At 35.1% G+C, this 21,462-nt stretch overlaps 1 protein-coding gene across 1 annotated transcript; it reads right to left on the reverse strand.

The window, feature by feature from the left end:
• Positions 1-466: 466 nt before the first annotated feature.
• On the reverse strand, positions 467-1,549 carry LOC138340450 (uncharacterized). Its single transcript, XM_069292174.1, has one exon. The coding sequence runs from the start codon at positions 1,547-1,549 to the stop codon at positions 467-469; it is 1,083 nt and encodes a 360-aa protein (XP_069148275.1).
• Positions 1,550-21,462: the final 19,913 nt, after the last annotated feature.

Genomic DNA, 21,462 nt, shown 5'->3' on the forward strand with positions numbered 1-21,462 from the left:
CCTATTATTGTTACCTAGATGGGTTACTATCATGGAGGATTTTGTCCAATTATTTTCTCTTTCCAGATCACTTCTCATCCTAGTTAATTCAAGATTTATTCTTCTAGAGTTTTCCTTTTCTAGTTTTAAAATATTTTTGAGTTTGTCGACCTCAAGTTTTTGGTCAGGCAGTTCACTCCCTTTTTCTTTACCAAAAACTTTTAATTTTAGATTCTCAGTTCTTAGTTCCAGATTGTGAGATTCAAGTTGCTTGATTTTCCCTTGAAGGTCATGTTTGTTCTTATTAAGATCAATGTGCTCAAACTTTAAGCTAGATAAGGAAGCAAGTAGTTGGCTCTTGGTGTTAACAAGTTCTTGAATTGTGTCTATGGAAGCAAGTAATAAGAATGGAAGTTTTTTCTTAGAGAACTTTACTAGTTTATCTTTTAGGTTAAGAAGATTTGCCTCAGTTTCTTCAGAGTCTGATTCAGGGTTCAGCATCTGATTCTTCTATCGCCATCAAAGCAATGTCCTCATCATCTTCTTCATACATGTCTGAAGAACCTGTTCCCCAAGCTGCATACATTGCTTGTTCTTTTTCTTTGTTTTTCTTTTTATTAAAGAGTTCCTTCCTTTCTTTTTCAGTTTTTTCCTTTTTCCATTCTAATTCCCACATTGGGCAATCCTTGATCTGATGATCTGTCTCACCACACTTGAAGCAGCCTCCGCTTTGTAGTCTCTCAAGATTTCTTTCTTTTTGGGGTGGTGATTTCTTGCTAGCGTTTAATCCCCTTTTTAAGAGTTTCTTGAAGTTCTTACTTATCAGAGTAAGATCATCATCATCTATGTCAGATTCATCACTTTCAGTTGCTTTAAATCCAAGATTTTTCTCTTTTTTTCCTTCACCTCTTTTGTCAACATTCATCTCATAAGTTTTGAGATTTCCTACTAATTCATCCAAAGTCATATTGGTTAGATCTTTGGCTTCTCTGATTGCAGTAACTTTTATTTCCCATGATCTAGGCAGAGTCCTTAGTACTTTGTCTACCTGTTCCTCAGTGGTGTATACTTTGCCCAAGGATATCAACTCATTTACAACAGTGGTAAATCTGGTGATCATATCTTGAAGTGATTCTCCGGGTTTCATCTTGAAGGCTTCATATTCAGAACAAAGTCTAGCAATTCTGAATTTACGAACTTGAGTTGTACCTTCGTGAGCATTTTTTAAAGTGTCCCATATTTGTTTTGCAGAGGTACAACTAGAGATGCGGTTAAACTCATCAGGTCCTAATCCACATACAAGAATGCACTTAGCTTTTGCATTCTTTCCTAACATCTTGTAATCGCCTTCTCCATACTTTTCTATAGGTTTAGGTACCTTATTTCCTTCACTATCAGTAATAGTAGGAATTAATGGTCCATTAGTAATTCTAACCCATAGTTCATAATCTTCAGCTTGAATGAAATCTTCCATTCTTGTCTTCCACCAAGAGTAGTATTCTCCATTAAATAATGGTGGTCTGTTGATGTGTTGCCCTTGACCATGCCCGAGAGGAGGTGCAGAATTCATTATGATCTTATCTTGAGTTGTTAGACTCTTCAAAGATAACCTGCTCTGATACCAATTGTTGGAATTCTGACCCCCAAATTCGCCTTAGGAACATGTTTATTCTATATGTTCCTTTGAGAAATTACAGCAGTTACGTTTTGTAAATAAAATAATGACACAATATTTAATCGCGGAAAACCCCAACTCACAAGGGTAAAAACCACGACCTACACCTCTGTAGGATTTATCTTCACTTTATTAAATTTCAAGTCTCAACAAAAGATTACAAAGCTATGTAACCTAAGGAATTATAAACTCTAATTCCTAGAGGAATTATAAACTCTAATTCCTAGTTAAGAAATTATAAAGTCTAATTTCTAGCTACCCAAAGACACAAAACCCCCCGGTTATATTTGTTCCAATGTTCTTCAAGTTCTATAACTTATCGAACAACTCCTACTCACAAAACTCAGATTGTAAACAAGACTCTTGGATACAATCTTACACTTTTTATTCACAAATTGCTATACTCCCAGTAAATCTCAAAACTCTCTTAAACTTCTTGATTGTGTTTTGATCTTCTATCTATGTAAGTGCGCAATTCTTTTGAAGCAAATAGCTCCCTATTTATAGATCAAAACTTCAACAAATCCTTGTATAATTCAACTTGTGTTTGCCTTCTACAAATCCTTGTTGACTTCTACTTGGACTCCTTTTCTACAGAATTTCCTTAAAAAATAAGAAAACACAATTTCCTTAAATAGATTTCCTTAAATAGGAATAGTTTTCCTTCTTTCACTTGGCTTTGAACTCCTTTATAAAAGGAAACTTTTTGTACTTGTTGCTTGTCGAAAAAATAATAATTCCACAGCTTTATAACTTCTAAATCACGTGGTTGACGTTCTCCTTATCCAAGTCGGATTCGTTCTTTAAGGAACACGTCTGTAGAACATGTTTCTTTCATCTGTTTCTATATTTGTCAATTATCAAAATCTTTTTCATTCTAACAAAACTAATACATATTATTTAAAGAAAATTATCAATTGTACATGATTATGAGACACAATCTGGTCAGAAAGTGAATAAGGATAAAAATTCAATTTATCTACATCAGACTGTAGCAACGGAAGATAATCAATTAGTAAAAGATTGTACAAACATAAAAAGGGTCAGTTTCCTTTTAAATATCTGAATCGCCCTAAGATCATTCAAGAAAAAGAAAAGAGCACTATTCAGAGCTTATTCAATGAGTGAAGTCAAAATTGTAAGCATGAAAAGGAAATATGACAACATATTGAGGTAAAGAGGTATTACCTATGTTTTACTAAGTGTTCGTATCCATGTTCTTTCTTCTATTGTTCCTCCTAGTTTTGTTTTAAAGGAACTTCATAGGATTTTTGTTACATTCTTTTGGAGTAATTAAGTCACAGGTAGGAGTAAACATGGGCTACATTGGAGATATATTTACCTAAACTAGAACGTAGATTAGGGTTTAGGACTATTATAGGTATCTCAAAAGCTATACAAATTGTGGTGGAGATTTAGAACCCAAAATATTTTATAATCCAATTTTATGTGGATGAAGTATTGCAAGAAAGAAGATTCTTACACTTGTTTAATAAAGATGGGCTTCTTAGGTGTGGAAGAATATGTTGCAAAATAGGGAAAACAGATTTTATGGTGGGAACCTAAGGGAGGGACTATGCTTCGTCCATTACATCTTTATCATACAAATGTACAAACATGTCATCCATTGATTCATGATAAGATTTTCTTGAAGGAAGATGATTGAGATTATGATAATATACAACGTCACTTGATAGAAAATGTGCTTAATCATGGTAGACTGCTCATGGATCATGTCAAATTGTCTGATAATGAGGATAAGCCTTGGTGGGGGAAAAACTTAACATTGAAAATTTATTGTTAAGAGTGCATGGGATATATTAAGAAGAAAGGAGATCATAAATGAAGTCTTTAAGTAAATTAGGGTGAAGAATTTTCCTTTTAAGATATCATTTTTTAGGTGGAGAGTATGGTCAAATAGATTTCCTATGGCTATAGTGATGACTAATTGGAACCCTAATACTTCTTAATTATGCACTTAATATAGGCAACCTAGAAAAGAAACCTTGGCAAACTTACTTATAAAGGGTGAGATTGCTAAGACAAGCTGGAAATACTTTACATCTGTAATTGGTATCATTTGTTCATTAATTTATATTAAATAAACAATGAAGATATGGTGGAAAGCTACTAGAATTGCTAGGCAGAAAGTTATTTTTTCTAGCAGTTCCTTAATATATATCGCTATAGAAAAATAGGAATAATGTGGTTCATAGTGGGTCGTATTCAGCCGACAAGGTTATCTGGGATGTTAATAACATTGTGCAAAAATTCATGACATAGAGATTTGATTACAAGAATGTCCTGGAACTTTGCCTTTTATGGTGTCATTATTGGATGGTTTCAGGACCTGTCTTAAAGCGAGATGGGTAAGGTGGTTAGTGGAAGGTTAATACTGATGGAACTTCGGAGGACAATCCAAGGGCTAGTGCTGCAGCTTTTGCTATTGGAGATAATAGTGGAGATCTAGTTGGTGAAAAAGATTTGAAGATACTTGATGGTACTAATTTAGTTGCTGAGGTTGTGACTATTAGATAGGCTTAAAATATTTTTGGGAGAAGGAATATACCAACATTATTGTAGAAACTAACTCATTGACAATGGTACATGTACTAAATGGTGTCTAGGAGATACAATGGAGTGTGGTTCTGAAAATCAACTTTATTAATATACTGAGTAAATTGTTGTCAGGAAGAGTACAACACTTCTCAAGGGAGGAAAATACTCTTACTCATTTTTTTTGCTAATGTGATTTTTTTATTCTCCAAGTAATTAATTCACAACTTTTAAAAGGTTCCAAACATAGTGAATAAAATAATCAACTAGGAGAAGCATAATTTCCCAACAATGTGAATTGAACAGACAAATGTTACAAGGTACTGAAGCTCAAATTTAAGTACTGTTTTCAAGTTGAATCTTAAAACAATTTAGATTAAAACTATCTACTATAGTACTTCTAGAGTCAGATGTAGTTCCGATTGGTCAATATACCATGCATCTATTGAGAGCTTTGAGGTGTATCGTGTGGTATAACACCAAGACTAAGAAGTTATGTGTAGGCTCATGTTTTTTATCTGAGTTTCTTTTATTTTCACAATGTCTTTTTAAGATAATGAGTTATTTATTTTTAATGGGGCTGATTATGCATCTTCATCTCAACAAATAAGAAGTTCAACGTAAAGATAAAATTGGATGTATCCGTCACAAGTTCTCAGTAATAGACATTGAAAAAATCAACAAAGTCAGTGACTTTACTTGGATTAAAGGGAAGGTAGTGGTATTTATCCCTCGACTTAATTCAGCTGATATCAACATAAGTTTGGGTAGAGAATAACTGATTTTACTTGATCTTCAAAAGATGCAAGACGATGAAAAATAACAATTCAGGTCCATAAATCTATAGAATACCAGATAAGCTCAGAACTCAAATCAACAATTAATCAAATTGGGTTCAAATTCATAGCTATCATTGAAGATGAGAATCGTTGTGCGATGTTGAGATATTGAAGGAGAATGATCTGAATTCAAGGTATAGACATGTCACGACCCAAAACTCGTTGTTATTGAAACTCACACTTACAAGCGGTGGGAAAACCACTACTACTATCCAACTAAAACAATTATTCTAAACTAAGGCATTTAAGTTACGGAAGCAAGTTAAATGACTAAAAGCAAAGTTCCATTACTAAACAAAGATCTAGCAACTAAAATTTGTGGAAGATAAACCTAAGATAGAAAGCCAATGTATCAAAACTATTAAACGAATGCCAAGTCTAAACAAGAGAAAACTATTGTACTATTCAACTAAGTAAACAAAAGGTCTAAGTCAAGAAATGGTGGACATAGACAAAAGAGAACTCCATGGCAATTCGAAAGATGCTACTCGATCCTGAAGTCGATGTGATAATCTCTAGTCTCCTAAGTGAGGTCTATCAATAGCTGCTTGAAGATGACTTGTACTCAACAAAATAAGAGCAAGTGTAGAATCAGTACACAACCACCGTATACTGGTAGAATCACACAGATATCCCACTAGTGAAATATAAACAAGTCGAACAAATATTATAATCACATGCTTAGATATTCAACATTAAAAACATTATCAACATGAAAAATTGACCATACATTTCTCATGCTTAACACATAATTAGTCCTCTCACGAAACCCAAACTCAAACTGTTAGTACACTAGCTTGGTACCCTATCCCTGATTGCTTGCTGAAATGTGGCAATCTGATCCCATAGTTGTTCCGGAACATGGTAACCCGATCCAATATTTATGTCGAAACGTGCCAATTCGATCCAAGTTAGCTTGTCGGGCCGTGACTATCACGCCCCGAGCCTAAACCTGCATGTGGCCGACACCTGATGACCATTGTTGTCCTTAAGGCCACCCTTGGTCTGCCTTACTTAACTCAGCGGAACACTTAAACACTAGAGAAATAACTCAAGAGAATAACTTTAAAATAATGCTTAACAGAAATGGCAACTTAAGTCTTATCGTTTACAAGACATATGAAAAGACTAAAGAACTAACTCTATCTGTCTATGAAGCCTATAAATTAAAAATGGATGTTGGGACAGGACCCCCAATCATCCTAACAACTAAAAATTGAAGGAAAATAACTAAAGTTAAAGATTTCCTCCGGAATAAATGGAGGCTCACCAACTAACTCAGAGTTGCTCACTGGATCAATGGTGTGCTGGAATATCGATCTTAGTTACCTCTATCTGCATCATAATCCGATGCAGGCCATCTGGCATCAGTACATTGAATATACGAGTATGCGAGTTGGAATGTTAAAACAACATAGGCTTGGAAAGGAGTAAGAAAGAACACTTACCTTGGCTCTGCTCTACTCATGAATAACTAACTCATTAGAACTACTCATTTCATTATATAGCAGTTTAAAGGCATATGCAATATAAATAAAAATTGTTTAAAACATGGTTTTCAACTCTGTATATGCAAAGATACCATTAACTATAAAATGTATGTAAAAATACAAAATAATCTTATGTAAACTCATAATCTTAATAATAAAGAAAATACATCATGCTTCCTCTCAAAGTCTACTCGTGCAATGCATGAATGAAGTCTCATTCCCCTATTCATACTAAGCAGAACTCTTGAGGAACCATGCAACTGCTGTTGTGGGAGTTTTTCTAACCGACAATCATCATTTAATAATCATAGTGATGATACAACATTTTACCTCACGCTGCCAAGGACCATCCTAAAGCTACAAGAGTATAAGACCTGAACAGCCTGATGCATCCACTAGTAAACTGTGAAAAGGATTCATATAAAAAGTATGACCCTTTTCTACCCATGATGGCTACATGGTTTTCATGGAGACTTGAGTTAATCTGAAACTCACATCCCCACATTGGTGCTCATACTACTCCCTAAAATATAATGGATCTTATGTTTTTAAAACATACAAATTCTGTGATTTGAGATTAGTGCTTAAAACATAGATTTAAAACACTCTTGGAAATCATAATTTCCCTGCTTGCTTCATTTTATAAAGTTATAACTCTTTTTCAAAAACTAGCCCGAAAGCTCTTTGGAAAACTTAGCTTCCTTGTTTAAATGTGAGAACATTTTACTTAGTCCCCCTATACTTTTGAGGAAAAGAACTTCAACTTAACTCTTTACTATTTACTTAGCTTGAAACTTGTGTTTTTGAAACGACTGTTCCGAAATTACTTAGTTCCCTTATATTTCTTTAAATGATGAACTTCAACTCTTTACGGAAATACTTAGTTCACTTATAATTCTTTGTAGGAAAGACTTCAAATTTTACTTTCTTTAACTCGAGACTTGATCCTTAAAACGAAGTTAAAACGTTGGAATAATACTCTTGGAACTTTAAGAAACTTTACTTTGTCTTACTTCTTACCCTTTAGACTTAACTATTAGCTTCTTAGACTTTGACCCTAACTTTACTTGAATTGGATTATGGATTCAAGGTTCATGATCTCATATTTATGGATGATTTCATTAAGAGTGTTGGAATCAACTACAAATGTGGGTACATCACTTAGGAACCAGTACGAAAATATGGGTAATTAATGGGGTAACCTGGCATTCTTGGCGCTCTAAGAGGGGTAGGGCTCCAGGCTCCAAAATTCAGACGCCAAGTTGGGGCGCTCTGGCTAGCGCACCGCCCCAAGCCCCTACGGACACACATTGTCCTATGCGGCTATGAGAGACGCGCAAACCCAAGGCCCTACGGACGCGTGTTTTGACTTTTCTTCTCCGTTTTTCATCTCTAAACCTTTTAAACTCCCATGGATCTTTACCCAAAAACATAGAATCACTAACATCCTCAATACCCAATAATTTAGACTCGTAAAACAGCCCGTAAACACAAATCCAATCAACTAGAACATGCTACAACCCATTTAATCAAGAAGTCGATAATTGTTCATCAAAATATAATGTTCATCACCCAATCTACTCTAAATTGCTGGATTGAATCAAATTGGTGTGTGGGTGGAAGAATCCAACACAAAAATATCTCACATACCTTAATAGGGATCACCCCCGATGATTTCTACAAGCCGAACTTCGACGATCTTGAACATTCTTGCTTCCTCTCCTCTTTTCTCCTCTTCTTTTCTCTTCTCTCAAAACCATAACTTGTTTTCTCAAAGTGTGGACTAAATAGGATAAGTTTAGAACCTGATTTATAACTTAAAATGTAATAAAATAGAAAAGGGTAAGGAAAATACCAAAACACCCTTTTAAAATCCGAATTGGACTTTACTTAATCGAACAACCTAACATTTGAAAGACATAACTCACTCATACGAAATCAAAAGCGCGCAAACTCGGTGGCGTTGGAAACATCTTTCCAATGATATCAATAAATTTCTCTAACTCATCCTGAGATAGGATTTATTGCCATTAGAACTTGACCAAAAATTCACTTTTTTCCTAACTTAAGAAAATTTCTAGATTTAAATTCTTCCCAAAACTTACTATTTCAAATTCTAAGCTTCTTCAAAACTATTTCAATTTGCGATAAACTCAGCTCATACACCCAACATCAAAATATAAACACAACATGACAACTTAATATCAATGCCAATAAAATGAGTAGTACATTAATTTAGAACTTCTTTTGATTCGAAGAGATGTGGGTATATCTTCTTCCTATCCTCTTTATCTTCTTAAGTATCTTATCTACAAACTGATTTCCCTTCTTACCAAATCTCATAACTCCCTTCATATGTCAAGCCTTAAAGTAATTCAATCATCTACTGTTGTTGCACAAAATCTACCTTGATATATCAATACACCATCTCCCCTTTTCCAAAAGCCATCACTTTTTGCTTATGAACACTTGCCTTTAATTTAATCCAGATAGAGTCTTGGTCTTTCTTGACTTTTGCTTCTGACACTAATGATTATTCAGACACATTGATCACCACCACTCCTCTTTATGTGTAATTCATTATAGTTTATATACAGTTAGCTCAACTTTCTCAGTGTCAACTACATGCATCACATCAAACACCCTTTTCAACTCTTCCACAAAGTTTTCAGATCCCAGTAGTGCTCGAACCAATGAAACTTGGGGGATTAATCCTCAAGAATTCCCATCCTTGAAGTATCATCCCCTTTTTGTCAAGCTCAGCTTGGTTGGTCACAACTTGAATCAACATCCGGATAGCCTCACAGAACTCAGTATTGGTAACCACCCCTTGAGGTTCTTCAGAAGCAGTGGGTAATTTCTGTTCTTGAGCTTCTACATTTCTCCTAGCTCGACAACCTCTTGTTGCTCTTTGTGGAGGCATTGTTATCTTAAACACATGCAAGCATGAATTAGAGAGAGACTTTTAGATATAATCTCTAACACACGAAATAAGTACGAAAAAAATGAGGAATTCTTAAACATTATGTAGCCTCCTAATCATATATGTGGCGCACTTCGCACCGATGACTAAGACTTTACAGACATGGCTTCATAGACTCCCTATGACTCTCTGGACATGACTGGCACAAAATTACCATTGCTAGCCTTGAGAAAATGCTTGGTCTGGCTTACTTAACTTTGTGGAAGACTTAAACACTGGAGAAATAACTCAAGAGACTAACTTTAAATTAATGCTTAGCCAAAATGGAAACTTAAGTCTTATCGTTTACAAGAGATATGAAAAGACTAAAGAACTAAATATATTTGTCTATGAAGACGCTAAATTAAAGATAGATGTTGGGACAGGACCCCCAATCACCCTAACAACTAAAAATTGAAAGAAAATAACAAAAAGGTAAAAAAAAATGTCCTACGGAATAAAGAGAGGCTCACCAACTAACTCTGTGTTGCTCATTGGATCAACAATGCCTCGAATGTCGATCCTAGTTACATGTGTCTGCATCGTAATATGATGCAAGCCAACTGGTATCAATACATTGAATGTACGAGTATGCGAGTTAGAGTGCTCAAAATAACATAGGCTTGAAAAGGAGTTAGAAAGAACACTTACCTTGGATCTTATCAAAACATGAATAACTAACTCATTATAACTACTCATCTCAATATATAGAAATTTAAAGACAAAAGCAATATAAACAAAAGTTGTTCAAAGTATGGTTTTTAAATCTGTATATGCAAAGATACCATTAACTGTAAAATGTACGTAAAAATACTAAATAATGTGATGTAAATTCATAATCTTAATAATAAAGTAAATATATCATGCTTCCTCTCAAAGTCTACTCATGCAGTGCATGAATGAAGTCTCATACCCCTATTCAGAACCTCTTGAGGAACCATGCAACTACTGATGTGGGAGTTTCTTTAGTAGGCAATCATCACTTAATAATTATAGTGATGATGCAAAATTTTATCTCACGGTGGAAAGGATCATCCTAAACCTGCCAGAGTATAGGACCTGAACTGCCTAATGGATCCACTAGTAAACTGTGATAAAGATTCATCTAAAAGTATGACTCTTTTCTACCCATGATGGATACATGGTTTCATGGAGACCTGAGTTAATCTGAAACTCACATCCCCACATTGGTGCTCAATACTACTCCCGAAAATATACTGGATCTTATGTTTTATAACATATTAATTATGTCGTTTGAGATTAGTGCTCAAAACGTAGATTTAAAACTTTCTTGAAAATCATAGTTTCCCAACTTGTTTCATTTTATAAAGTTATAACTCTTTTCTAAAAACTAGCCTGAAGGCTCTTTGGAAAACTTAGATTCCTTATTTAAACGTGAGAACATTTAAAAATCTCTTTGTGAACACTTAGTCCCCCTATACTTTTGAGGAAAAGAACTTCAACTTAACTCTTTACTCTTTACTATTTACTTAGCTTCAAACTTGAGTTTTTTAAACGACCCTTCGGGAATTACTTAGTTCCCTTATATTTCTTTAAAGGATGAACTTCAACTCTTTTGGGAAATATCTATTTTCCTTATACTTCTTTGAAGGAAACACTTCAATTTTTACTCTTTCCTTAACTCGATATGTGAGTCTTAAATGAAGTTAAAACGTTTAAATAAGACTCTTGGAACTTTAAGAAACTTTACTTTCTCTTATTTCTTACCCTTTAGACTTAACTGTGAACTTGTTAAACTTGGATCCTAACTTTCCTTAAATTGGATTGTGGATTCAATGTTCATGATCTCATATTTATGGATGATTTAATGATGTTCAAACGTACCTTAGAGTGTTGAAATCAACTAGAAATGTGGGTACATCACTGAGGAACTAGTATGAAAAGATGGGGAATGAATGGGGTAAACTGGCGTCCTTGGCGCTCTGAGATGCGTGGGGCACCAGGACCCAAACTTTAGAGGCCAAGTTGGGGTGCTCTTGATGGCGCACCATCCCAAGCCCCAACAACAGACACTGTCCTGTGGGGCTATGGGAAGGCGCCCCAAGGCCCTACGGACGTGCGTTTTGAATTTATTTCTTTATTTTTCATCTCTAAACCTTATAAACTTCCATAGATATTTCCACAAACACTTAGAATCATGAATATCCTCAATACCCAATAGTTTAGACTCATAACAGCCTGGGAACACGAATTCAATCAACTAGAACATGCTACAACCCATTTAATCAAGAATTCGATATATGTTCATCAAGATATCAATGTTCATCATCCAATCTACTCTAACTTAGTTAGTTGAATCAAATTAGCGTGTGGGTGGAAGATTCCAACCAAAAATATCTCACATACCTTAATAGGGATCACCCTCGACGATTTCCACAAGCCAAACTTTGACAATCTTGAACATTCTAGCTTCCTCTCCTCTTTTCTCCTTTTCTTTTATCTTCTCTCAAAATACTAACTTGTTTTCTAAAAGCCTGAATTGAATAGGATCAGTTTAGACCCCAAACTACCCAAAAATGAAATAAAATAAATGGGTAGTAAAAATACCAAAATACCCTTTTAAAATCCGGATTTGACTTTCCTTAATCCAATAGCCAAACTTCCGAAAGACATAACTCACTCATACAAAATTGAAATCGTGCAAACTTAGTAGCGCTGGAAAGAACTTTCCAAGGGCTTTCCAAACCTATCAATAAATACCTCTAACTCATCGTGAGTTAGGAGTTATTGCCGTTCGAAGTTGCCTAAAAACTTACTTTTTTCCCAACTTAAGAATATTTCCAGATTTAAATTCTTCCCAAAACTTACTATTTCAACTTCTAATCTTCTTCCTAACTACTTCGATTTGTGAGATGTTACAGTGGCAATCCGATCCAATCAACACACCACAATCACAAATACAAGTACATAATAAAGATCATACAACAAGATGTAATTCATGGCCTACAATTATTCGTCTATCTAAGTTACAACAAACGTAATCAATATTGCAACATTCATATCCATACATTATCATAATAAAGCAAGAGCATTCATACATCACACAATCATGAAATCACAACCATCACCTACCTCGAAACAAGTTTAAAACCTTAAGAAACTTGATCTTTCTCTTTTCAAATTCGTTGCATTTTGTCTTGGTATACAAATAGTCACAATAACATGGAAATCAATAAAAAATCGTTAATTGCCCGATTTACTAACAACTCTATGAACCCTAGATCAAACTCATCATCCCAACTAGTAAAACTAGGATTTATTACACCATAGAATCAATCAAAAAACTCTTCCCCATCAATATTGACCCATTCTACTACATTCGATAGATTGAGACGTGAATTCGGAGATCGAAAAGCTTACCTTTATCTTCAAGAATGGTGAAAAACGAGTTGAAACAGCCTAGAGGTTGTTCTTTAGATCTAAAAGTCGAAAAGTGTCAAAAAAGGTCATTTTGGAGTTTTATTTATGACTTAATTCGCGCTTGTCCCACTACAGAGGCACCCATCCCACTGTATTGGCGTCGTTGTAGCAGCACCTTTGTGACAAATGAGCCTTCGTTAAAAAATCATTAAATCCACGACTTTTAAGTCACGTCTTGTGTGCTACAGTGGAAATTTTCAGGACAGAGAGTTCTTAGGGGAATTTTAATCCCCCCCCCCCCTCTTTCCAACCCACTACGCTCAAAAAATGACATTAACACTAAGATCGATTTCCAGAGATCTACTTATCCAAATTAAATTCTCTAAAGTCATACGTATTACTTAACAAATTATCTATCCATTCATGCAACTAAATTCATATTTACTCCACCAGATTACTACCATATTTCCTAAACCATGATGACTCCGATTTCTCCAAATCTGGACAAGGTTAGAGAATTCTAATACTACGAAAAAGTTTTTCTGGTCCCGATCTTCATTTGCTGTAATTTCTATAATAACGGAACCCGGTCGTTACAAGAGATTATTGTGGAGGCTCAATGAGTTAAACAAAGTAACTGGTCTTTCTAAAATGGTAGCCCCTTTGCCATTTTCCTATTTTTATTTATGACAGTTCCATTTCCTTATTTATTTTTTTATCTTTTGTTTTTGTTCTTTTAGATTTCTTTGTTTTACCAAGTGGGCTCTACCACTCTGGACTAGTTCACATCTACTTTTTTTTGTTTTGTTTTTAATATAATCTAATCTAATGGGTATTTCATAAAAAAAAAGATCTTAGACATGAGTAATTAACCTTCTAACCAACTACCAAATAAGATATTACTTATGCTGAATTTAATATCTACAAAATTCACCTTCAAATCAACTACCAGACGGTCCCTTAATTAATCATATTCAACCTTCACTGTCATTATATATTTATTTTTATAGTTTTTATTGTACTTTTTGTGAAGTTAATTTCTCACATGACCATCTGACTAATAAATATAATTTTCTCAAGTAGAAATTTTGTGACAAGAAACTTGTCAAACTATGCCTATATTTAATCCTCAAAACTTTCTCGTGATCCAGAAAAAATGACTTAGTTTCATCTCTCTTTACTTTGTCCCTAATCACTCTCAACTTGTCATTCTTAAATTGGTGGGCATAAATCTAATCCATAAATGTATACCTAGACACAATAAAGGCTAAGACGCGGTGGGGTGTAGAAATATCAAGTCAAACCAAATGTCTAGCCATCGACTGGACCTCCAAGACCAAAGGTTTCTGTTATTCCTTGAGAAAGTCTAAGATACCCATACTAGGTGCCTTCCCACTCAATGCATCCTCTACCATATTTTCCTTGCCCAGATGATAAGATTCACAGAACACTACAAATGTCACACCCTCCTCACGTAATGCTATAATAAAGGTTGAAGTCAATAACTCCTTAAGATTTTGAAAGCTCTCTCAAACTCATCGGTCCATATAAATGCCACAATCTTTAGAGTCATCTTAGTCGGGAAACTGTGGAAGAGAAACTCCAAAGGAATTAACAATAATATAAATAGGTCTCCCCAATCATGAATTGCCACAACCTTGACCGTATAAACCATTATACCATCCTTTGTCAAACCAAGAAAGTCCCAAACTCAAGCCAAAATTCGCACTTGGAGAATTTTGCATACAACTTCGCTTCTCTAATCTCTAGAGTATGGTCCTTGAGTGATAACATAATCGACTTTATTCTTGAAGTAGACAAAGATATCATTGATAAACACAATGACAAAGCCACAAATGAATACTAATAAGGTAAAAATACTTTTTTCATCAACTTCACAAAAGTGTCTAGGGCGTTAGTCAGTCCAAAGAACATGTCCACAAACTCATAATGCTTGTAGTGAATCTTGAAAGCAGTCTTCGGGATATCGAAATCATGAACTCTAAACTGAGTGTAGCCCGACTTCACGTCAATCTTTGAGAACGCTGATGCACCCTAAAGATGGTCAAATAAATCATCAATACGAGAAAGAGGATACTTATTCTTGATAGTAGTCTTGTTCAGCTGGCGATAACCAATACACATGCTCATGCTATCATCTTTTTTCTTCACATATAAGACTGGTGCTCTCCATGGCGATACAGTAGGCGAAATAAACCCTTTTTGTAACAAGTGTTCAATTGATGCTTCAGTTCCTTCAGCTTTATTGCAGACATTCGATAGAGAGAGATGGAAATGGATTTAGTACCCAACTCCAAGTCACCAAAAAAATATCACTCAGGAGAAACACGGGTAAGTCTATAGGAAACACATCCATAAACTCTTTCACCACCATCATGGTCTCTAAATGAGGTGGATTTTTGGTTAGGTCATGAATATGGGACAAAACGATAAGCAACATATACCATCATATGAACGTTCTAGAGAAAGGATATCACTCCCTTAAGATATCAACTCGAAGAACTTTTTCACACTAATTGAGGTAAGTCGGGGGTAAGTGAATGTCACGATGTTATCGTAACAATCTAATATTTCATGATAGGGATATAACTTATCCATACCATATATCACATCAAAATCAAGTATATCAAGCGAAGCGAGGTGCGCCTGAGTCTTAACTACCATAGAATGTCACTACACACATCAGGTACAGCTGACCCACCACTAAAGAATCATCTCCCGAGGTAGAGAAACTAATGAGCACAATAAAGGACTCACACACATCATTAATACTTGCAGCAAAATAAGTAAAGATATAATAATAATTCGACCCAGGATCAAATAATATTGTATCCTAATGGTAATAGATTAGAATGGGACATTTGATCACTGCATATGAGACCTTTGCCTCTAATCTACCCCTTATAGCATAGAACTGCATGAGGTCACCACTATCTTGGGTGCCACCATGAAGGCTACCTCGCGTTTCCTAAGCTACACCTCTAATACCCTTGGCAACACCTCTATCACTCTGTGAGGTACCTCATACCACTGTAGATGGAGAAGAACAAGTAGCTTGTGACCCTGACTGTATGGTGTATGAATAAAGTCTAGGGAAATTCTTAGCCTTGTTCCCAAACTCCTAAAAAACAATGAGGACTTAAATCTCACTAAGAGTGATGACAAAAATCTACACGCCCTTCCTGACTTGAAATTCCACTATGCAAACTTTGACCAATCTTACTATGGCTGGATCAAGTAACGACATTTGTACACTAAATAACAACCTAGACTAGTCTGTCATGATAGCTCTGTGAGCCGTCACCTGAATAATCTCTGCCTTTGGATGAATAATCGTTGTAATGACTATGGCAATGTACCTGTTGGTATCGCCAACCTATCTAGCATGTCGAATACTCTAAATCATCCTAGTATGATATATAATAGTCTTGAACGTACTACATGATAACAGAGGAGACATTTTGTCCTCCTAAAGATAATTGGGCAACCTATTTGCCAACTTACGGACCCACTCAAACTCTACGGAAATACTCGACGTAGCATAGTGGGAAAACTCATGGAAATGAAGCTCATACTCAGAAATCGACAAAGAGCTCTATTCCAATCTATTAAAGTCTTAATTCCATTAAACTTGGAGGCTATAGGTAAAACCTCTCGAGAAGCACCTTATAAACTACTCCAATCCCATAGCAGGCGAACAAATGGAGATGCGAGCCAGAACTCATCTCCACCACTCCTTATCCATACTAGAAAATTGATAAGAAGTATAACACACCCCATGATCCTGTAAGATACCCGGGTTGAACAGCCTATCCTAACACTCAATCAAAAAGTCATAAGCCTTCTCTTCAGTTTTGCCATCGAACCAGTGAAGTGCCAATCTAACAAATCTCTCTGAACTCTTCTGCTCGGTCATATACATGGTTGCACAAGATGAAAAAGTGTTTCTAAAAATTTTAGAGGTGCCAAAAGAGGTACTAAAGAGGGACCAGGAGTTTGAAATCCCATACTAGGCTCCTGAATGGGCGGTGTAGTGCCAACAACAATAGGAGAAGTTATTATACTCGAAAAACTACTAGTAGAAGGGGTACCATCAAACCTATCCAATAATCTGACAATCAACTCCTAAATAATATTTATGTTGTGATGAACCACATAAGGTTGTCTTTGTCCCCTCGCCTTGTTTTTTTGCTCAATAATATAATCATGCTAAATCACAAGATCAAGCGATGCCTCTCTAACTCATCCTCGAGAAGGTATCGCCCCTCTCACTAAGCCATGACCCTTAACTCTATTGTGTCCCTGCCTTAACCATGAATAAGGGCTTGGTCCAACCTCGCCCTCTGAAGCACTAGCTCTAGTCATCGGTGCCTGCGCTAGAGAAGATATTAGTGGTGTCTAACACTTGATATAAATAATTAATACGAAAAGAATCAAATGAAAGAATTTTTCTGAGTAGATATCATGTAGCCTCTCAAAGATAAGTAAGGACATATATGTATCAATCCTCAAGACTCTACTGCACACCCTGCTCTTTAACTTATAGAATTGGTGAACCTAGTGCTCTAATACCAATCTTTTCACGAGCCATAAATAGAGGACACAATAGCACACACCCTGAAAACCCTAAAAAGGTGTAAGCCAAAAATAACTCACATACGAGACTCTTAATGGGAATTTAGGCAACAATTAATATAAAATAACCAAAATAAACTTGGTAGCATAAGTTTAAATAGCATACGATTCAAAAGCTCGAAAAGATTAGCCATCGCAGGGAATACCTTGACTAAAATTTGTACTAAAAATGATACAAAATTGGGGGTGAGTAAAATCCACAAGTACTTAATATGCTTGTCCAACAGAGCAAAAAGGAATTAATAAACTTATGAAATAAACTAAGGGATACTTCCACCTACATACAAAAAGTCTCATTTTGGCATCAGTGCCCCAACTTATAATGAACGACGTAAGTAAAGTAAGCACACCAGATCAAATCAGTTCTCATATCACAAGGACAAGTCAAACAATTCAAATTATCAATCCTATACAATTATATGATGCAATGATGTGGTGGTATGGCAAAATCAGGTTTGTTGCACAACATGTTGTACACGCCTTGTCAAGCTAAGGCTTCTAGACGAGGACCCATGGGGACTCGCAGTCCATATACCTGTCACAATATCTAAATGTCTAATAAAATGAAAACCTAAGCATAGACAATGAAATAAGTAAGCTGTCACATTTTCTTTCTAAAAAAAATCTCCACATTTTTCAATTTTCAGAATACATGATATTATGAATGAGGATGGATGCATAACACATATATAACATCGAGGCAATAATCAACTCAATATGAATCAATAGTTTATATTCCTCAAAACCCAGACGAATTAGAGTAAACACCCTTATCTAAATAAAATAGTGGGAAAAATTTCATTTGAAATGCGGGAGATTCATTTACTCATAATATGGTAAAGTCTACAACTCAACCCCTTATTTGGGTATTACAAGACAAAATAACATTAAAGCCTCTCTCACGGGCAACTCATGATTCATATGCTCTTGAAGCAAATAATATAACACTTTGGACTCAACACAGACTAAACAACACATATAAGCCCTACGTGGGCAACACAATGCAAACAAGACACTACACAAGTAACTTAATACAACTGACAACCCAATAACTATGTTTTGATCCCATCGCATATCCTAAGACATAAGAATGATTAATTTCCCAATCCTAGTCTAGGAGAAGGATACCAAACCTACCTCAGTAGCCAAAACATCCCCGAACACTCTACCAGAGTAAATCCTCAATTAAACGATCACGGAAAGAATTCACAACTATCAAGAACCGATAAAGCTCATCAAAAGAAGTCTAATGACACCCAATATGTTAGGATATGAAATTGAGGCGGTAAAATAGTCCAAAAATCACTTAACAATGTAAAAAAATTAGATTTTTAGTTGGAATAATTATTCTATGAGACAAGAGAATTCCGAATCGAAAACCCCATAAAACGATTAAGAAACAAACTTGATATCATGAACACCATTTTATTTATTTTGGGGAAAAATCTCTAAAACTCGCATTTAAATCCATGATTTAAAGATGCTTTGGAAGATGAAAATGATAAAAATTGACAAAGATTAAGAAAATGAGTTTACCCAAATCTAGAAACCTCTAGTAATCGACCAAAATTTGTCTCTGAAAGCTCCAAGAGTTTTAAAGTTTTCGAAATGGAATTTTTGTGAGAAATTTTTGAAGTTGGGTTCTGCCCAGATGTGATTTGCTCATTGCCATTACGAGCCACTAATTCTCACGATCGCAAAGGGCACTGAAGATGCATTGCAATTGTGAGGACCCCCGTCCGCGACCGCAAATGCTAAGGGAGAGAATGTTCATCACGATTCGCGAGCCAATGGGTCGTGATCATGAATTCCATGGAGAAGACGCATCACGATCACGAGACTAAGGTCCCAATCATAAAAATGAAAATAGAGTTGTACTAGAAACTGAAGACCACCAACTCAAACTCAAAAGATAAATCTTCCGAATGGACCCTCGGGAATCGTTTGGGGTCTAATAAAAATAAAGTGGATATGCAACCCCACTAAATTTGATATTTCAAACTTAATGGAATATTCGTATTTTTAAGTAAAGGTAAAATGATGAAAATACCCTCCCGGACAACTTTTAAGGCTTAAAACTCAAGTTTTAGCCTAAATATTACTTACCAATACAAGACCTCAAGGCTTTACGTCACCACTCAACTAGGACAATATCGACGTTCCAGACGCAATGGAACTGACGGAATTCTCAACTAATGACTAGAATCCAAAACATTAACCAAAGTCAACCATATCACTAAAATCTTATCGAAGGTTTAAAATCACCAAAATCACTCTCGATAGCACCGGGAAACTCACAACCAATTCAAAAACATAAACTAAGGTGATGAAAACACCAATGGAAAAGGTCAAAACAATAAATTCACAAACAAAATCAAATTCACAAGAAATGGGACATTACATTCATCTTCTACTGGAATTTCCTATGTTCCGTTTATGAAAATTGAAAAGCTCACGATTAGGTCTTGCTCACAATCACACCGAGGCATTTCCATGGAGTAACGAACATAACGACACTTACTCATATCTGAGGTTGGTCACCAGAATAACAAAAATACATAATCATATTTGGAATTTGTTGCACAGTTAATATGATGTAAGCTTAATTTCTCCTTTTCTTAGTTCTAATCTCGGTGGGTTGATCCCACAAATGAAATTGATACCACCACTTGGGCTTAGATACATAAATGGATTACTAACTTTATTTTTGTCGAGGTGACCAATGAATTTGACTTTGTTAACCAGCAATTCATGAGCCAATGGACGGGTACATGTAGACATTTCTTAATCAAAGCATGTATAAATATCAACTTTAACTTTTTGTATATCACTTGTAGCCTTGTGAGTAACATTAAATCAATAACTGATTTAGAAGATTACTTATACCTCACTGGTCCTAGTTTTATATCCTATGCAACACCTCAAGCACTCTCACCAAGTGCATGATATAGTAACCAACCGAATATAATTCAAACAAAAGTGAAATAAAAAGTATCTTATTTAATCTAAAACATGAGTATTGTATATATGATATTTAACCTTAATTATGTATGGTGTACCATATCTGTGTAGATTAAATAATTCCATTAAAGAGAATTAGATTAGCCAAAATAAATCAGCAAGAGTATTTCCTTCTCTAAAGGAATGTTTTACTCTTGCTAAGATATCAGTTCTCAATATTTTTATGATGCGAGTTTCCAATACGACATTCCATGATACTTTCCACTCGCCCTCTAGAATATGCATCATAACTAAAGAGTTTGTCTCAATAATAATATTATCAATTTCATGCTCAATACAGTAGTTTAGACTCTCCCTTATAGCTTTAGCTTCAGACACGCACTATATTAGTAGTATCCCAAATTATGTAACCTTTAGCAACCACCAGTTACCAATATGATTACTTATATAATCGATCAGTTATCATACCATATAGTAGAAACTCCTCCTCTAAGTTCCCACCACGTATGTGTATCTAGTAAACCTCTATTCTCAAGCATATGTTTTAAGATTGACACTCCATTTAGGCCTCTCATAACCGACAAACTAGGGGTCTTCAGATAAAGTATTGAGAGCAAGCTCTAGAAAGACCTCTGCTCAAATAACGAATAATGTTGAAGATAAATGAAACCCCTTTTTAACTCCTCAAGTCAAATGGCAGAACACATATGACTGACCGTTAAGAACACATTATAGTAATTATTAGCTAGCAATATCTAAATCAAATCTATTAGAAAATCCTATTTTCCATAGTACTTAATTGAGATAATATCTCATATGGTCACTAAACTTTGCATACTTCACTTAGAAAGTCAATTTTAAGTTGTTTACTTAGAAAGTCACTCAATTTTATTTTATAACACAAAAGTCACTAAACTATTAGTGTTTTACTTAAAAAGTTGCTGAACTATTAATATTTCACTT

The sequence above is a fragment of the Solanum lycopersicum genome, chromosome 12 (genome assembly GCF_036512215.1).
Source record: "Solanum lycopersicum chromosome 12, SLM_r2.1".
Lineage (NCBI taxonomy): Eukaryota > Viridiplantae > Streptophyta > Magnoliopsida > Solanales > Solanaceae > Solanum > Solanum lycopersicum.

Bases quoted from the DNA above. Each gene is read 5' to 3' on its own strand.
- LOC138340450 (XM_069292174.1), bottom strand. From the start codon at position 1,549: ATGAATTCTGCACCTCCTCTCGGGCATGGTCAAGGGCAACACATCAAC.